Raw genomic sequence first — 18,995 nt, 5'->3', positions numbered from 1 at the left:
CTTAAAATATATGGGGAAAACTTGGCAAAAGATCATTCATGTTGATATGTACTTTTTTATTTGCATATTGAAATTTTACACACTAATATAAAAATTAAATGCAGTAAAACTTTTAATAGTTTATCCCTGTTAAAGTTACACTGAAAATATTGGGGGTTTTTCTTTTCTCAGACTGTGGACATATTGTCGGGTAGGATGAATTATATTTTCCTTGTTATAAATATGACAGAATATTAAAATAAAGGAAAAATGGTAATAATTTTGTCAAAATTTGAGATCATGAATTTCAGTTATTCTTTACATAACAATGGTAAATTTCACAATTGCTATTAACACTGGTAATATCAATACGAAAATAACCCTCCAAAGAAAAAATTCATTGGATATAAAAACTACCTAAAATTGGACCTAAATATTTGTACTTCTAAGTCTGTGTCTGATAACAATGCTCATCAGAACTCTTGTTCCATTATGCAATATACTTAATTTGAACCCATACTAATTAGGTAATTGTTTTAGTTCAGATATCTATAATACCCACATAAGTAATTGCTAAAACTGCACTTGTCAGTAAAGGGAAGATTAGAGCTTAGTAAATTCAAGAAGAATATTATGCATTCATTTTTATGATACAGCAATAGATTAATGGGTGTTCTAATAACCAGAACAGCAGTGATATTCAAACAGGAATGTACACCTTGTTAGATCAACAATTCTGCTCAGCCAAGTATTCTTCCTATGTGAGGAAATTTCCTTTACCAGTCTCATTCTTGTCATTCAATTCACAGTATTTCAAAGAATGGAATACTGAAATTAGGCATAGTGATAATTCATTAGGTAGCTGTATTGCCTTTACTTATATCATCTAATACAAAACTCTTCATGTCATTTTAACTCTGCTCATTTCTTAATCAGTATGCTTTTTTCTTTTTTTGGGTGGGTGGCGTCCAGTAGTGGGGCCTGAACTCTGGGCCTGGGCGCTATCCCTCAGCTCTTCAGCAGAAGGCTAGCGCTCTACCACTTGAGCCACAATGCCACTTCCAGCTTTTTTTTTTTCTGTTTATGTGGTGCTGAGGAATCGAACCCAGGGCCTCAGACATGCAAGGCAAGCTCTCTACCACTGAGCCACCTTCCCAGCCCCCAGTTTGCTTTTTTCTATGCTTACATTTCACTTTAATTCATTAGCATAAAATTTATTACAAACCTTTATTTATTAGATACTGTATAAGATATGTGCCCTAATTTTTATTTTAAAAAACTATTTTGAAAACAAGTTTTTCTGAACAATTGATGTAGACAGTGTTAAGAAATATGATGACTCTTCTCAGATTCTGTTTATTCTTTCAAAAATATCTCCTTCACTTGAAACCTTGGTAAGCATACCAGTGGTTCAGTATTAACCTTAACGAGATGAAAAAGATAGCTTATTATCACTAAGTTCTATAATTGTTTCAGATAAATTTTATAAACAATCACTTAACTTTTACTGTATAACTACAGTATAATACTGTGGGGAATAATAGGGAAAAGGAAATCTTGAAATCATTTATTTTATCTCTTCAGCTATGAAACATTTATCAGGAATTAAAGCAGATTGCCAGTATCATTAATAAGTAATTCTTTATCAGATACAAAAATCTTTTACTCCTTTTAGCTTATTCTAGCAAAGTCATAGAAAATAGTCATTAACGGAAAAGTTATATATTAAGGTTATTTCATGAAATTATTAGTTTCAATTAATCGCAGACTGCTCTTACTAACTCACAAAAATGACATAGATTCAAAAATATAATTTGCAAGATGTGATATACTAGCTTATTTCATAGAAATTTCCTTGAAATATCCTTAGAATTAATCAATATGACCAAGGAAAAAATTCAAACTCTAAATGAAACAATGATAATTTTCCCTGTATTCTCACAGACAAGAATCAAAATGATGGAGGCTTTAACCAATATGACCACCGTAACTGAATTCTTGCTCGTGGGATTCCCAGATGACCAAGTACTGCAGAGTGTGTGTGTCACCCTCTTCTTCCTCGTTTACTTGGTTGCATTGATGGGGAACCTTCTCATCATCGCCCTCACCTCCATAGACCAGCGTCTCCAGTCCCCCATGTACTTTTTCTTGAAGAACTTATCCTTGATTGACATCTGCTATATCTCAGTCACTGTCCCTAAATTTATTATGAACTCTCTATCCAATACTCATTCAATTTCCTTTTGGGGATGTGTCTCACAAGTCTTCCTTGTTATATTTTTGGCGGGTACTGAGTTTGCCCTTCTCCTAGTGATGTCCTATGACCGCTATGCTGCCATTTGTCATCCCCTGCACTATGAGGTCATCATGAACAGAGGCACCTGTATGCAGATGCTGACGGCTGCATGGCTCAGTGGGTGCCTATATGGATCCCTTCATACTGCAGGTACTTTCTCTGTCCACTTCTGTGGTCCCAATATAGTGCATCAGTTTTTCTGTGATATTCCTTCATTACTTACGCTTTCTTGTCCTGGGGAGCAAATTCTAGAATATATATTCATCATTGTTAGCTGTTGCTTTGCTTTCATATGCTTTGTTTTAATGATTGTTTCCTATATCCACATTTTTGCCATCATTCTAAGAATTCCTTCTGCCCAAGGCAGACTCAAAACCTTCTCCACCTGCATGCCCCATCTCACTGTGGTAAGCTTGTTTCTTTCTTCTGGGTTTATTTCATATTTAGGTTCAACATCTCCATCCTCATCATCACTGAACCTCTTCATTTCTGTCTTCTATTCTTTGTTACCTCCCAGCCTGAATCCTGTCATTTACAGTCTGAGAAACCGAGACATGAAAGTGGCTCTGGGCAATATTCTTGGTGGAAAAATGTATAGCAAATAAATGACATTGCTACTTAAGATAGTATGTCAAAACTAGGGTTATAGGAATTATTAAAATTATCAGATGCTTGCTACATCATTTTGTTGCTGATAAACAAAATGAAACATTTTATTTTTTGTGAAATTAAATATAAGCAAGGTCTTGAAAGTTTCCACTCTAATAAAAAATCCTATACTTTTTAAATCTATCTCACTTCAAATTTAGAACAGTATTTTTAATTTTATAGTCAAGTTGACTAAGAGCAGACACAATTTGTTCAATAGTTGTAGTACAACTTGAATTTTCTCTTTCTTTCCAATTTTGGTAAGTCATGTAATTTTTTTTGGGGGGGAAGAGAAAATACCATTTAATATTAATATTATAATGCATCAACATATTTTTTATTTTCCTTAAATAGTTGCACCAAGCAGTTGTCATCCAAAAAATGACCAGCATAACTTTTATAACATCCTCTTCTATATTTTCCAGCTTGTATTGCTTCTTTATCTTTAGTACCAGCACTGCTGTTCACAATTTTATTTTAAAGGCTGATTTGCTTTCAATAATAAGAATGGCACTTTCAAGAAATATTTGGCTTTGTTTATTCTATAGATAGTGTGTTTGTTTCCCTATTTATTATCATTATTCGCATTGTTTTAGTATTTAGCTTGGATTATTCTTAAATCATGGATATTCAAAATAGTCTTGATATGTTTCAAGTCAGTAATTATCTGGGCCCTATAATTTAGTATGTTTCTTATCACTTCAGATCAATATATGGTATTTTTGTGGTATCTTTTTTTATCATTTATAGAAAATGTGCTTCAATTCTACATGATATATATGTACATACATGATACATGTATAAATACATAAATGCATATATATAAATGCATGCAAGCATGATGTCTTTATTATTTGGGCTTCCCTAAATTGTGCAAAATATTCCACTTTTGGGCATTTACCCAAACAATCACAAACAGGGCTATACTAAAGCTGTCAGCACAACTATATTTATTGCAGCATTATTTACCATAGCTAAGATATGGAACCAACCCAGAAGTCTCTCAGTAGATGAATGGATCAAGAAAATGTGACACACACACACACACACACACACACACACACACTGGAATTCTATGCCTCCATCAGAAAGAACTCACATCACCCCATTTGTTAGGAAATGGAAAGACTTGGAAAAAATTATATTAAGTGAAGGACGCTAGACCCAAAGAAACGTAAGTCCCATGGTTTGCCTTATTTGCAATAACTAGTACATGTGTAGGACAAGCAGAAAAGATCAAAAGCTATGTACATATGACCATATAAGATGATGTTAAGCGAAATGAACCCCAAGACAGGAACACAAGTGTTTTAATTTCTTTCTTGCTATTGTTTATAATGTACCTATAATGTACTATGTGATTTTTTTGTTTCTTTGGTATGTTCCTCCCCCACAGTATAAACCCTTTTGTCACTGTATTTGATTTGGTGCCCTGCATCTTGTATATACAGTTTTCTAATTTGGGGAGGGGAAGGGGAAAAACAAAATGCTTAAAAAGGGATACAGGTCGATCCATTGTAACAATGAGCTGTACAAGACACTATGTTATAACTTTGCTGGGGGTGGGGGAGTGAGGGGAGGAGGAGTGGGAGGAGAAGTTGGGGAGGTGGGAAGGAAGGGATGATAGGGCAAAAACAAAGGAAGAGGCAACAATGTTCAATAGGAAATGTACTCATTACCTTACTTGTCTAACTGTAACCCCTCTGTACAGTATTTTTACAATAAAAAAAGTATTAAAAAAGAAAGAACAGAAAAGCAGCATAAAGGAAGTGATAGTAGAAAGAAGCAAAGGAGGGGCTAACAATGTTGGACAAGAAATGTACTCATTACTCATGTAATTGTAACCTCTCTGTACAGCATCTTTACAATAAAATACAATTTTAAAGAGGAAAAACATGAAAACAAAATATGGTGTGTTTTAAATTACAACACATGATAAATAGTTGAAAAAATAAAGAATCTTTAGTTTGGGGCAATGATGCTAATACATTTCCTAGAGAATCTATCATTCCACAGTTTTAGCCTTTCTCCATAAGTTAAGACTTTTCTTTACTTTTTCTCTCAAAATTGAGAGAGGCATATTCCTTTCTGCATTAAGAAGATAACTTTTTCCAACTTTGTAGCATAAATCTTCACTTGTTCACTGTTTACCTAAGTGTTAGTTACATTTTGAAATAACAAAAGAGTAGAGGGTAATAAGATTTATTTTTTTTAGTAGAAAAAATTATTCCAGGTGCTCCTTAGAATAGAATGAAGATTACTCAGTAAAAGTAGAATCTCAGTAATATTCACCTCCTCACTTTTTGGTGTATATCCAAGGAAAATGATGTTGATGCATCAAAGTGAAGCCTGCACATCATATTTACAGTAGCGCTCTCCTTAACTTAGTAACCAGCAATAATTTAATGGATAAAAATATGGAGTTTGATTGTGTCATTCAAAGAATGGCATCCAAACATTCTACAGAAAATAAGTGGGACTAGAGAACAGTTATTGTGTTTAGTGAAATAAGCCAAAGGAAGAGAGAAAGCCAAGCACCAGTGGCTCACATCTGAAATCCTAGCTACTTAGGAGGCTGAGATCAGAGGATTGTGGTTTGAAGTCAGCCTGGCAGAAAAGTCCCCATGAGAGTCTTCTCTCCAATTAACCACTCAACAACCAGAAATGAAGCAGTGGCTCCAAGTGGCAGAGTACTAGCAAAGATCACAAGGACAGCCTTGAAAGCCCCAGGAGTGAAGAAAACAATAAAATAAAAAATATAAAAGAAAGGGTGCACTTTTCTCTACCATTCCTTTTTCTTTCTTTCTTTTTCTTTTCTTTATTTCTTTTTTTTTTTTCTTTTTTTTTTTTTTGGTCATGGGGCCTGAACTCTGGATCTGTGCGCTGTCCCTCATCTCTTCAGCTCAAGGCTATTACTCTACCACTTGAGCCATAGCACCATATCCAGCTTTTTCTGCTTATATGGTGCTCAGAAATTGAACTCAGGGCCTCATGCATGCAAGGCAAACACTCTACCACTGAGCTACCTTCCCAGCCCCTCATTCCAAATTTTAATGTCTATCCAAATGTATTTCTACAACGACTTGGAGTTGGAAAGCATGTTGGCCAGCTGTCCATAGTACAGGAGCTTGAACCCTAGATATAAAAATATAGTTTTATAGTAGAAAATTTGATAGAATAAGGATGTGACTATAGCTTATCATCCTCTAATACACACATATACTATATATACATATATATATGAAACCTCCAAAGACAAAATAATGATAAATGAAAATCTCAGTTACCTTGATTTGACAAATACATACTACATATACATACTACACATACATAATGAAATTAACCACACTTTATGTGGTGCATATATAGGTACTACATATATAAGAATATTTAAATTCACAAATGCATATTTTTATCATATATCCAATAATAAATATTTAGGAGATGGAAATGTTAAATATCTTGACATTATCATTATAAACTTAGAGATTATAATTATTGTGTTGGTATTCCATAATTTTGTATAGTATAAATAATTAAAATGATTAAATGCTTCCATTGTTTAAAATTGCATTTATATTTCTTTCAATTAGTGAATGAATTGGGAACTTTGATAAATTTAAATTGATTTTAGGAGACATTTTGCAGAATCATATTGCCCTACTAATATTGTTTATTCGTTCTGTTGAAGTTTGTTTTTAGCTCAGTGAGAATTAGTGTTCTATAACATTTTCTACCACTATTATTGTGTGAAGGTATGTGTTTATATTAAATGTTTAAATTTGTTTCATTGCTTCAAATCATACATATGAGGTTTTTTTGGGGGGTGGAGGGGTCCAGTCGTGGGGCCTGAACTCTGGGCCTGGGCGCTATCCCTCAACTCTTCAGCTCAAGGCTAGCACTCTACCACTTGAGCCACAGCACCACTTCTGGCTTTTTTTTCTTTTTGCTTATGTGGTGATGAGGAATCAAACCCAGGGCCTCATGCAAGCAAGGCTAGTGCTCTACCACTGAGCCACCTTCCCAGCCTCCATATAAGGATTTATGACAGTGTTGACATGTGATTAAGGAAAACCTTCAGCTCAACCTCTAATAAAAAGTTAACCACAGGGCTGGGAAGGTAGCTCAGTGGTAGAGCGCTTGCCTTGCATGCATGAGGCCCTGGGTTCGATTCCTCAGTACCACATAAGCAGAAAAAAAAGCCAGAAGTGGAGCTGTGGCTCAAGTGGTAGAGCGCTAGCCTTGAGCTGAAGAGCTGAGGGACAGCGCCCAGGCCCAGAGTTCAGGCCCACGACTGGAAAAAAAAAAAAAGTTAACCACAAAAGTATATTTTCAATGAGCTCTCAGTAATGACATCTGTTTCATTCTTTTTAGAATTTTTTAAATTTATTTATACTTACTATTTCAATAAGTTTAAGTACTTAAGATGAATGCTGACTTTTATAGAGAGGGATTTTTTTATTTCATTACAATGATAATTTTCTCTTAAAATATTTTATCTTTTTTTGGGGGGGGGGTCCGGTTGTGGGGCCTGAACTCTGGGCCTGGGCGCTGTCCCTCAGCTCTTCAGCTCAAGGCTAGCGCTCTACCACTTGAGCCACAGCCCCACTTCCTGCTTTTTTCTTTTTGCGTATGTGGTGCTGGGGAATCGAACCCAGGGCCTCAGGCATGCAAGGCAAGCGCTCTACCACTGAGTCACCTTCCCAGCCCAAAAATATTTTATCTTATAGAATTGTATTACCCACCTGTTCTAATGCTAAGCAATCTTTTATAATTCTGTATGCAGTAGACATAGGGATTTCTGAAATTTGTATTTGACTTAGTTTTTAGGACCTTTCATTAGCTAGTGTACCTTAATTCATCAAACACATTCACACACACATACTTACATGCACATGCATATACAGAATTTTCTCATTCTGTAACAAGGTTGTAAGTATATTGTTATACTGAATATGGCAAATTAACATTTACTGAGGTTTAAAAGTTTGTATTATAGGAGATAATCACTTTGATACTGTATTCAATTTTTACATACACACTTGAGAATCAAGAACACAGAAATCATACCATGTTCTTAATCCACTTCTGCATAGATTCATCTTTAAGTATTTGGATATTCAAATAGCTTATATATCTTAATATTACATATGTTTTTCCTTCTGTTGTTTACTTAACATTATGGTAATATTTGACCAAATGTATCTTGCAACCTTGTTTGTACTTAATTACTTTCTAAAAGTATTTATTGACAAATACATACATAATTATGTTAGGTTTATTAGGCAAATTTTGAAGAACATGACTTCATTCTGTACTGTAAGATACTTTTCTATTTGGTGTCATATTGTGTTTACAAGAAAATATTCTTCAGGTCATTTACAGCTTTACATACCTTATTTTTAGTTAATTTTAAAGTATTTGTTAATTTTAAAGTTAATCTGGAAGTGGCACTGTGGCTCAGGCGGTAGAGCGCTTGCCTTGAGCTGCAGAGTCCAAGGACAGTGCCCAAGCCCAGAGTTCAAGTCCCACGACTGACCAAAAAAATAAATAAATAAATAAGAAATAAAGTTAATCTGGCTGAACTTCTTGGAATTAGTTATGCACTAGATAGCTGTTGTTATGATGATCAAATTTAAGCTATTTCAGATCTTTATAATGATAGACCAAATTTCAATTATAGTTCTTTATAACTAAAAGTCATACATTCATGGTCTTTTTCTTTACATATGAAGTGAAAAAAAAACTAACTATAGATACACCTTCATATTGTGAGATTCTTATATTACAATGGTAATATTCTAATCTAAAAGAAAGTATAATAATATATACAATATGATTCTTTAATTAAAGTAGTTAAAACACTTAAGAGATACAAATGAGCTCCAACTTTGTCACAGAATTTAGAACATGCGAATGGACCCATTGGATTACAGTAATGTACTGGGCACCCTTTGATGAGTCTCCAGTCAGAAGTCAAGTGAAACTTTCTGGGGCCCTAGAGAAAAACAAAAACACAAAAACCCCACAGCAGTAGCAAAGATGACAGGCATGCAGGTCAGGCCTAGCTGCACTCACTGCACTCACTCTTGGTAGTGAATGAGGCTCCATAAAGAACGTGCATCATGGCCCCCATGAGAACTGTTTGTTCTCATTCCTTTGTGTTCCCAAACGGTGATGCAAAATGAACTAAAAATTATGTCACACCAATTAAAAAGGGACAGCATAACACTCGCTCATATTCCCCCTCATGCCATGGATTGTAGAAGAGTTCTAACATTATCACCTTGAATCGTAACAGGTGAGTCTGAATACAACAACTGCATATGATGGTTGAAAAGCCAGTGGGAAAAGGAGTCTCGATCAATGCATAAAAAAGTACAGGCAAAAAAACAAAAACCTTTTTCTGTGTGTACAAACCGTCAATCAAAGAGCTGGGCTATATAAAATCTAAATGTCTTTTCAGCTGTTTCCTTTAGTTAATGCAAGATTTTTAAATTAATTTTATACATTATAGTTAATAGGTATGGGATATAGGTAGATAATTTCATGCTGTGGACATATGAAATAACAAATTTTCTTGGAACATGAATCTTTGTGTTAGGAATTTTTCAAACCCCTTTCCATTTCCCCCATGTTCTCCTAAGACTCAATGCCATATTGTTAAATTTGTCTACCTTTAATCTATAAAAGCTCATCAAGGTGACTTTAGGAATGATGGTGTGCATTGTTTTAATATAACACAGAGTGCCACGCCGACTCCAGTGGAGTCTGCTTAGCATGGGAAACCATCTATCAGACCAAGATAGGGGCTTCAGAGACCTATCTCTGAGTTCTGGGACTTCACTGAAGTCTACCTCAGAGAATGGAGCTTTACAGAAACCTATCTCCAAGTTTTGGGACTTCACCGAAGTCTACCTTGGAGAATAAGGCTTCTAAGAGGCCTACTCCTGGAAAAAGGCTGGCAAGCCCCTGGGAAAGATGTGTTTCTGCCTTTCTTTTCCTCATAAGAGTGCCTATTAATCTTTTACTGTTTCTGCTGTTCATTGTACTTGCTCATTGTCAACGTTCCCTTATTCAAAGTTCTTTCTTAAGAGTGTTGACGACTCCAAAATCTGATGAGTGTCTTAAAAATATGACTAACTCACCAGAGTTAAGTGCTACCCTGCAACCCCTCTTATGAAGGCTAGTAGACAAGTTATAAGCAAATATAAAAGTATTGGGGGTTTCACAAAGTCACTCCAGCAGAAGGAATTGTAAGAAATTTACAAGAAGCTGTAGGCGCGGCTAGAACAGAAGGAATGTATGGCACTTGCTGAGATAACTACTTAGGAGAAAGAACTTCCTGGTACTCTCATTTTCTGAGACTTGCTAGATCTAGGCCTCCGTGACCTTACTATTAAAGAAGGAACAGGAAAAATCTTGTGGGATAATTAAGGCCTCTAAAGAAATAAGGTAATGGTTAGTTGGTGACAAACGTCGAAACCCATTATATTTCTTAGAGCTAAGCCGGAAACAAGTGCCTTTCAGGCGACCAGCTGGTGACCATCCAAGAACGGAGCCTTGCAGCAAGATTGTATAACCTTTTGCCCCTTTCTTATGGAGACTTTTTGCTATAAAAGTTTGTTATCCTCTGCATTAAATCGCACTCAGCACTCAGCATCCACTCCTAATGTGTGTGAGTTGTCTGTTTGCCATCTCCCCATCCTATTCCAGGTTCCTCCCCTAGGTATCCTCCGTCGTCCCGACAGAACCAGGTCCGCGGCAGGTGGCGCCCAACGTGGGGCTGAGGCTCGGAGCGGGGCACGAAGCAGTCTCTTCAGTCAAGGAACCTTGGGAGGTAAGCATTTCTCTCATTTCTTTTCACCTGGAATAGTAGTCAGAAGCTCGTTGGGGTGCTGCAGGCCCCTCAGTTGTGGCTGAGAAAGATAACGAGTAAATCATGGGGAGTTCATCTAAGAATAAGGATAGTTTGTCTCTATTTTAAAACATAAGCTAAAAGCACGAGGCACAAAAGCCTCCACAGCAGCAGTGGGAGAACAAACTAATCCTTGGTTCCCGCAGGAAAAAGGGAACCATTGAAAAAGTGAATGTAAATCTAAGTTCCATAAAGACGGAACTCCTCTTCAAGAGGAAACAAAAGGACAGAGGGGCAACCAGCCCCTCCCCAAGAGAATAAGAAGCAATTAGATCATTTGATACAATTTTCATATTTCAGGAATGGTGAAAGCCTGCAGGTGGTCTTGGGGTTGGCGGAGAGTCTTGGCGGACGTGCTATAAGACTGCCAGCGGGGCCAGTGGGAGACGTCCCCTGGACCCCTGGGTGGGGCTGTCCTCGAGATTGGGTAGAGGGGGTTCGAGTCCCCCTGACTGGCCGATTCTCTCTGATTGGAAGCCCTTCTGGACAGACTGTCGGACCAGCAGTCTGACGCCCTTGCTGTCTGTCTTGAGTGTGTGTATATGTCTTCTGTTAACTCTAATTTGAATCTTAGGCACGCAGCCATGGGGCCGGTGGATGAGGGGCTTACTGATCCCCTAGACAGGAGGAAGAGTGCGCATTTCCCACTTAATTGCCCCATCCACCTTTTTAGAATTCCAGGAGTGCCCGGACCAGATCGCCCCCCTCCCCAGAGAAAGCGTGACCAAGTGCGCGGACATTACCAACCCCCCGTATGCGGCATGAGTGTGTGTGTGTGTAATTTTAACTTCTCTTTCTTATCTCGGTTTTATTAATTTGGACACTCCTTGTCGCAGAGATGGGGCAAGGACAAAGCAAGCTTACTCCTCTCAACCTCCTGCTCAGTCATTTCAAAGAGGTAAAAGAGAGGGGGTATAATTTGAGTATAATTGGAAATCTCAGAAGAATCTAAAAAGAAAAATTCTCTAGAATAAGTAGAGGGGGTTCGAGTCCCCTGGTAGGTGGTGAGATGTCACCCCATTCACTGAGACCTGATTTTGTCTTTGTGGCCACTTGTTTGTCTTGTTTAGTGTGTGTGTTCGTTTTATGTTTTCTGAGGTAGGGAAGTTTTGGGTGAGTGTGGCAGGCTCACTCAGCAGACTCTGGATTCAGCTTGCTGAATGAGAACAGCACAGAGATTCAAAAGACTAATTAGTGAATTGCCTTGCTAGACAAGCAAGCTCTGGGAAAATGAAGCCCAACAAAGGTACCTAGTTAAAAAAAAAAAAATACTGTCTTAAATTTTTGTTTAAAAACTTTAAATAATGTACGTACAACTGATTTTGATTTTTGCGCGCTTTAAGATCTGTGTGTTTTGTGTGTGTCTGTGAATGTGTTCAAAGATAAAAATTGTCAGCATGCTGTAACAATTGGGTGAGTTTAAATTTAAAAATTCAAAAGGTTATGAGGTTTGGACATTACCAAAGATTTAAAAAAATCTTCACATTGTTTTAAATGGCTTTGTAAAGATTCTTTAACTTGCAAATTAGAAAATCTGGTATTTTAAAAACTAATATTTTAAAATGCATGAGACTGTTTATACTGTAATCAAGTTATCTGGCTTAACAAAAATGCATTGGCTGTTTGGGATCTAGTTCCCTTGGCAAAAATTTGGGGATATATATTAGAAATTAAAATGTAAAGGTTAGTTTAACACGGTCAAAGATGTTACTTGTTCTGTCTGTCTAAAAACTGTGTACTTCATTCAAGAACCAAGAGAAAAAAAAAAAAACTTAGAAACCAACAGAAGACCTTTAGGGGTAAGGGGTGAACAAGCAGAAGTGCAGTTCAGCTGGACAGGCCCTGGGAGGAGTCCATGCATGGTGAGGCAAGCTGGCTCAAACGCAGTTCATCTAGCCCTAAAGAGTCGGATTGGGTGTGTGCCCATTCCATAGAAATTAAAAAAAAAAAAAAGGCATAAAGAATAGTGTTAACAGTTGTCGGTGTGCAAGTATAAAAACTGCATCTGTCAGAGATGGCTACAAGACTAAGCCTTCTGAGCCTTCTGTGTCTATTAAAAAAAATATCTGGTTAGTAAAAAAAAAGTTATTTTGGTAAATTGTCCTGGGCTATTGTTTGAAAATCTTAAAACCCAGCTGACAACTAGATGTCATCAGTCATTTAAATATATTTGTGTTACCCCATTGCCTTATAATGAGAGCTTAGATTGGGAAGCTACCAAAGTGCATTTACAAGGAATCTGGAGGGACAATAGCTTAACTCATGATATAGGACAGCTACAGGAAGGCATCTCAGCCCTTAGTCAAGCTCATTTGGAAACCGCAGGGATAAATTCTTTAGCAGAAGACTTACAGAAAGGATTAAAAAGTCTTAATCCTTTAGATTGGTGGCACTGTTTAGTTACATTTGGAGTCATAACACTAATTGTTATATGTATTCTTGTTGTCTTTCCAGTCCTCTTCAAACTAGTCTTCCGCTCCATCTCCTCTATACGAGAAGAAATTTCTCTGGCACATCTAAAAAATAAAAAAGGGGCAAATGCCACTCCGACTCCAGTGGAGTCTGCTTAGCATGGGAAACCATCTATCAGACCAAGATAGGGGCTTCAGAGACCTATCTCCAAGTTTTGGGACTTCACCGAAGTCTACCTTGGAGAATAAGGCTTCTAAGAGGCCTACTCCTGGAAAAAGGCTGGCAAGCCCCTGGGAAAGATGTGTTTCTGCCTTTCTTTTCCTCATAAGAGTGCCTATTAATCTTTTACTGTTTCTGCTGTTCATTGTACTTGCTCATTGTCAACGTTCCCTTATTCAAAGTTCTTTCTTAAGGGTGTTGACGACTCCAAAATCTGATGAGTGTCTTAAAAATATGACTAACTCACCAGAGTTAAGTGCTACCCTGCAACCCCTCTTATGAAGGCTAGTAGACAAGTTATAAGCAAATATAAAAGTATTGGGGGTTTCACAAAGTCACTCCAGCAGAAGGAATTGTAAGAAATTTACAAGAAGCTGTAGGCGCGGCTAGAACAGAAGGAATGTATGGCACTTGCTGAGATAACTACTTAGGAGAAAGAACTTCCTGGTACTCTCATTTTCTGAGACTTGCTAGATCTAGGCCTCCGTGACCTTACTATTAAAGAAGGAACAGGAAAAATCTTGTGGGATAATTAAGGCCTCTAAAGAAATAAGGTAATGGTTAGTTGGTGACAAACATCGAAACCCATTATATTTCTTAGAGATAAGCCGGAAACAAGTGCCTTTCAGGCGACCAGCTGGTGACCACCTAAGAATGAAGCCCTGCAGCAAGATTGTGTAAGCTTTTGCCCTTTCAGGCGACCAGCTGGTGACCATCCAAGAACGAAGCCTTGCAGCAAGATTGTGTAACCTTTTGCCCCTTTCTTATGAAGACTTCTGTTATAAAAGTTTGTTATCCTCTGCATTAAATCACACTCAGCACTCAGCATCCACTCCTAATGTGTGTGAGTTGTCTGTTTGCCATCTCCCCATCCTATTCCAGGTTCCTCCCTTAGGTGTCCTCCGTCGTCCCGACAGAACACAGTCCTCGGCAACAGAGGTAAATTAAATCATATTGACAAAGAAAAGAAAAACTCATTAAATATCCCTACTATTTGCATATAGAATAATTTCATAACCAAATAAAGTAGAAACAGATGAAAGTGACATACTTTTGTGTTATTTATGTGCATGAAGATAATTTTTTAAAACTTGACTTAACTTCATTTACTACACATAATATGTCAATGCTTTTTGTATTTCTGAATGGATTTGCTATGGGTTTAGAAAATTCTGAAACACAATAACTCAATAAAATGCTATGTATAGGAACTAAATTCCATAAATATTATAATGTATATGAAACAATGAGCCTTTTTTTAGAGATAGAAGTATCTTGGAAATTATAGAATCTAAGCGTTTCACTTCATTAGACTCAAAGAATGAAAGAAAATCTCTTACTATTAGAAAACATTAATGTTTCAGAAAGATAGTATTAAATTTCATTGCGGTTACAAGATTTAGGTTCCATATTTGCCTTTAACCATTTCGTGTGGATTTATTTCTTAAGATTTTCAATTTGTAACAGATAAGGCATTGGAGGAAGCAAAATCAGTCCTTGGTCTTGTTGAAATGTAGCTACTCAAGGCAAAGATCAGGAAGAGGTAAATTCAAGAAAAGCACAAGGAAAAAATGAGACCCCTCCATCTCAACAAATAATCTGGGCATGGAGTCAAACACTAGAAATCTTCAATAAGCAAGAAGTGTGGGTAAGAAGCTGCATCTTGGACAAAATGTAAAACCCTTTCCAAAAAAGGATGAAGTGAAAAATAAAGGAGGCTGAAAGTGTGTCTCAAGTGGTAAAATAACTACCTAGCAAGAAGACCGTGAGTTCAATCTCCATTCCTGGCAAAGACAGAAAGAAAAAGAAAAGGGTTATTTGAATTTTTTTTACAATATCATCACCATCTAGGTAGAAATAATTCCTAAATATAAGCCCATGGAAAATATAATTGAAGATACCATAAAGATCCTGAAAACAAAATTAAATCTTATTTGGATTTAATATATATTAATACATATATATTACAGTTGGAGAAATATCTATAGGGATATGTACTATTAGAAATCGGAGGGCCAACAGAGAAGGTGAATGAGGGTATATTCAAGTATGTTAAACACATGTGTTCTTTTGAAATTGTAAGAAGGAAAGATAATGGATGGGGAATTTGATGAGTTCATTCTATGTATGAATGGAAGAGACTCTCCTTTACAGCAAACACATGCTATAAACGCTTTTTTAAAAAGTGTTATAATTTATATCAACTTCTGCAGGAATGTAAAGATTTCATCCTCAAAACAGCCTGACCCAGGGACTATCCCTACTCACTCTGCTTGCAAAGAAAAGAGAGTTTTCAGCTTCAGGAAAATCAACTATCATCAGCGTCAATTTGCTTAGTCCTTAGATAAGTGATAAGGTTCAATCAATAGTCCTGGTGCTTTAGGTTGGAAAAGAGAAACTTATTGACATTCACCTGTATGCCATACTTGAAATTTAGGACTCATGAAGCTCTGTTTTCTCACCTAGAAACTGAGAAGATTTGACAAGTTGGAAAGCTATCAGTTGAGGTAATTAGTAAATTATCACTTGGGGATTTTTTAAAGAAAATAAATGGCCTATGGAAAAATATTCAATTGCAACTACAATTGTCCTGTTTCCCTAAATACATTTTTTCATACATGTGACTTTCTGAAACACTGAAGTGTTCATTTATATTGAAAGATAAATGTCTACTTTGAGACACTGCCCACCATCACCAAGATTCTTTTTACTAGAACTACTTTTATTAGCACCTGGGTTTATTTATAATATATACATCCATCTTTATTCTAATAAAACTGGATGTATTATGGTTTATTTGTATTGGTATGTGTATATGAAAGAGAAATAGCATGTATATTAGAACATTTACAACATTTACAAAAGCGCTCTGTTGGGAATGGTTAATATGATTTATAATTTCAGCCTATTTCATAAGTTTTTCATCAGTCAAAAATAATATTAAGGGGCTGGGAAGGTGGCTCAGTGGTAGAGCACTTGCCTTGCATGCATGAGGCCCTGGGTTCCATTCCTCAACACCACATAAGCAAAAAGAGAAAAGCCAGAAGTGGCGCTGTGGCTCAAGTGGTAGAGCACTAGGCTTGAGCTGAAGAGCTGAACGATAGTGCCCGTGCCTAGAGTTCAGGCCCCATGACCAGACCCCCCCCAAAAAAAAACAAAAAAAACAATATTAACACTAAAATGGTATATTCAAATGATTATGTCTGTATATATGTGTATATGCATATATGTATACATACACATATGGAATAGAGAATGAGATATCTTTTTCACCTTTCACCCTTAGCATTTTAATGCATTTGTATGTAAAATATGAAATTACTTTTTGAAATGTTTTTTATTCATTTTTACATAGTTTTAAAGCTTACCTTTACATAGTTATACAAGGAAGTTTATGAATACTTGATCAGAGAAGGGAGGGGTCAACGTGAGTGAGAACATTGATAGGGGTAGCATTGCTCAAGAAAATAACTTTATTCTCTATAAAATTATTGGTAAGTGTTAAATACAGAACTAAGTGTACAGTTGTTTTACTAAGGATAAACGAATGATACAGGAGAAACCTGATGAAGAAATATAAAACTTTGTCAAATCCAATGTAAGATAATTTTTCAAATACTCTAATTGGCACATTCACCATTGGTTATTCTAACACATGTAGAAATAGCACCTTCATATTTTTAAAATGTTGCATATATTTTTTAAAGTATGGAAGTGCTATAAACATTATGTTCCTGGACTATTGCAGGAATGAAAATGTTCTGCTAGAGAGGAGGAATGTCATCAGCCTAATGCTGTGATCTTTCTTCCTTTGCAGTGACTATCATGTTCAACTACTCAGTGGAAGTGAACTTCCTTCTCATGCAATTCTCTGACAGTAAGCAGCTCCAGATCGTCCATGGTTTTCTCTTCCTGCTGATCTACTTGGAGGCTCTCATGGGGAATCTCCTCATCTTCATCCTTGTCACCATGGACAGGTGTCTTCACACCCCCATGTACTTCTTCCTGAAGAATTTGTCCTGCCTTGATGCAGGCCTCATTTCAGTCACAGTCCCTAACCTCATTCTGAACTCTTTGACCCACAGGAGCCTCATCTCTTTCCCAGGGTGTGTGTGTCAGGTCTTGTTGGTAATTCACTTTGTTGGGTCTGAGCTTTTCCTACTGACCACTATGTCTTATGACCGCTACGTGGCCATCTGTCACCCACTACACTATGATGTCATCATGAATAAGGGGATTTGTATGCAGATGGTAGCCACTTCTTGGATATTTGGGAGTATCTTTGGAGTGCTGTACTCAGCTGGAACCTTTTCTTTATCTTTCTGTGGCTCCAGAAAAGTCCCACAGTTTTTCTGTGATGTCCCCTCTTTGCTGAAGATTTCTTGCTCTGAGAAACATGTTACAATTGATGTTAGTGTGACCATTGGGGTTATATGGGGGCTTTTCTGCTTGGTGGGCATTGGGATTTCATATGCTTACATCTTCAGTACAGTGCTGAGAATGCCATCATTTCAAGGTCGGTCCAAAGCCTTCTCCACCTGCATGCCTCATCTCATAGTTGTCACCACATTTTTGGTGACAGGTGCCACTGCCTATTTGAAGCCAGTCCCTGATTCTCCACATCTTATAGATTTTTTAGTGTCTGTTTTCTACTCTGTGATGCCTCCATCTTTGAACCCTATAATATACAGTCTGAGAAACAAAGAAATCAAAGCTTCTCTGTGGAAGCTTCTGTGGAAACTACATCACTATAAGTGTTATGAGTGAAACAAGATTTTACTATCTGGAAAGGCTGAATGACATGTATTTGTGGGCATTGCTTATACTTGAGTAGGTTTTGTGGTGTAATATAAATTGTATATTGTTATTTTAAACAAATGCTTTATTTTAAAAATCTAGAATGAGATTCAGATGTGCACCACTATGAAACAATTATCTCAGGGCCTACCAGACTGTCTCGAGTAGTCCATATAATTCAGACTTCAGGGGTCATATGGAAGATTCTCATGCAAGAACGCTTTCCAAATTCTTGGAGCCTAGGAATATATTGCTTCACATTCAAAGGAAACTTACAGATGTAATTAGAATGAAGTGATTGTGATTGGTACATTATCTAACAAGTCACAATACATAGAATAAGAAGACTTTGCTCAGAGTGAGAAATGTATCTGTAGGAGGGTGGACTTACACTGCTGGCATTGAAGTGTGATAATTGTCATAAGGAACAGAGGAAGGATAATCTCTAGGTCTAAAAGAGGTAAGAAATACTCTCCACTAGAATCCTCTGAAAGGCAATCCTGCCATCTGTTCAGGACTTAAAACATATTGTGTGCTATATTCAAAATTAGAGAATGAGAAAGTAATGTATGTTTAAGACAAAGTAGATTATGACAATAGCAGCATAGACAATTACATAAAAAGCTTAGATCATAAGTGATTTTCAGTGTCTGTTTTCTACTCTATGATGCCTCCATCTTTCAACCTTATAATATATAATCTGAGAAACAAGGAATCAAAGCTTCT

At 36.7% G+C, this 18,995-nt stretch overlaps 2 protein-coding genes across 2 annotated transcripts; both read left to right on the top strand.

Moving 5' to 3' along the window:
- The first annotated feature begins 1,935 nt into the window (after positions 1 to 1,935).
- On the top strand, positions 1,936 to 11,352 carry LOC122103870 (olfactory receptor 14A16-like). Its single transcript, XM_042674560.1, has 2 exons — positions 1,936 to 2,867; positions 11,142 to 11,352. The coding sequence occupies exons 1-2, from the start codon at positions 1,936 to 1,938 to the stop codon at positions 11,350 to 11,352; spliced, it is 1,143 nt and encodes a 380-aa protein (XP_042530494.1).
- Positions 11,353 to 11,425: 73 nt separating this feature from the next.
- Positions 11,426 to 18,239, top strand: LOC122103869 (olfactory receptor 14A2-like). Its single transcript, XM_042674559.1, has 2 exons — positions 11,426 to 11,606; positions 17,290 to 18,239. The coding sequence occupies exons 1-2, from the start codon at positions 11,426 to 11,428 to the stop codon at positions 18,237 to 18,239; spliced, it is 1,131 nt and encodes a 376-aa protein (XP_042530493.1).
- Positions 18,240 to 18,995: the final 756 nt, after the last annotated feature.

This window comes from Dipodomys spectabilis, unplaced genomic scaffold (genome assembly GCF_019054845.1).
Source record: "Dipodomys spectabilis isolate Male_0828 unplaced genomic scaffold, ASM1905484v1 ptg000019l, whole genome shotgun sequence".
NCBI classification, from domain to species: domain Eukaryota; kingdom Metazoa; phylum Chordata; class Mammalia; order Rodentia; family Heteromyidae; genus Dipodomys; species Dipodomys spectabilis.
Note: the sequence above shows the minus strand (reverse complement) of the source record. Positions and strands in the feature narration are given on the sequence as shown.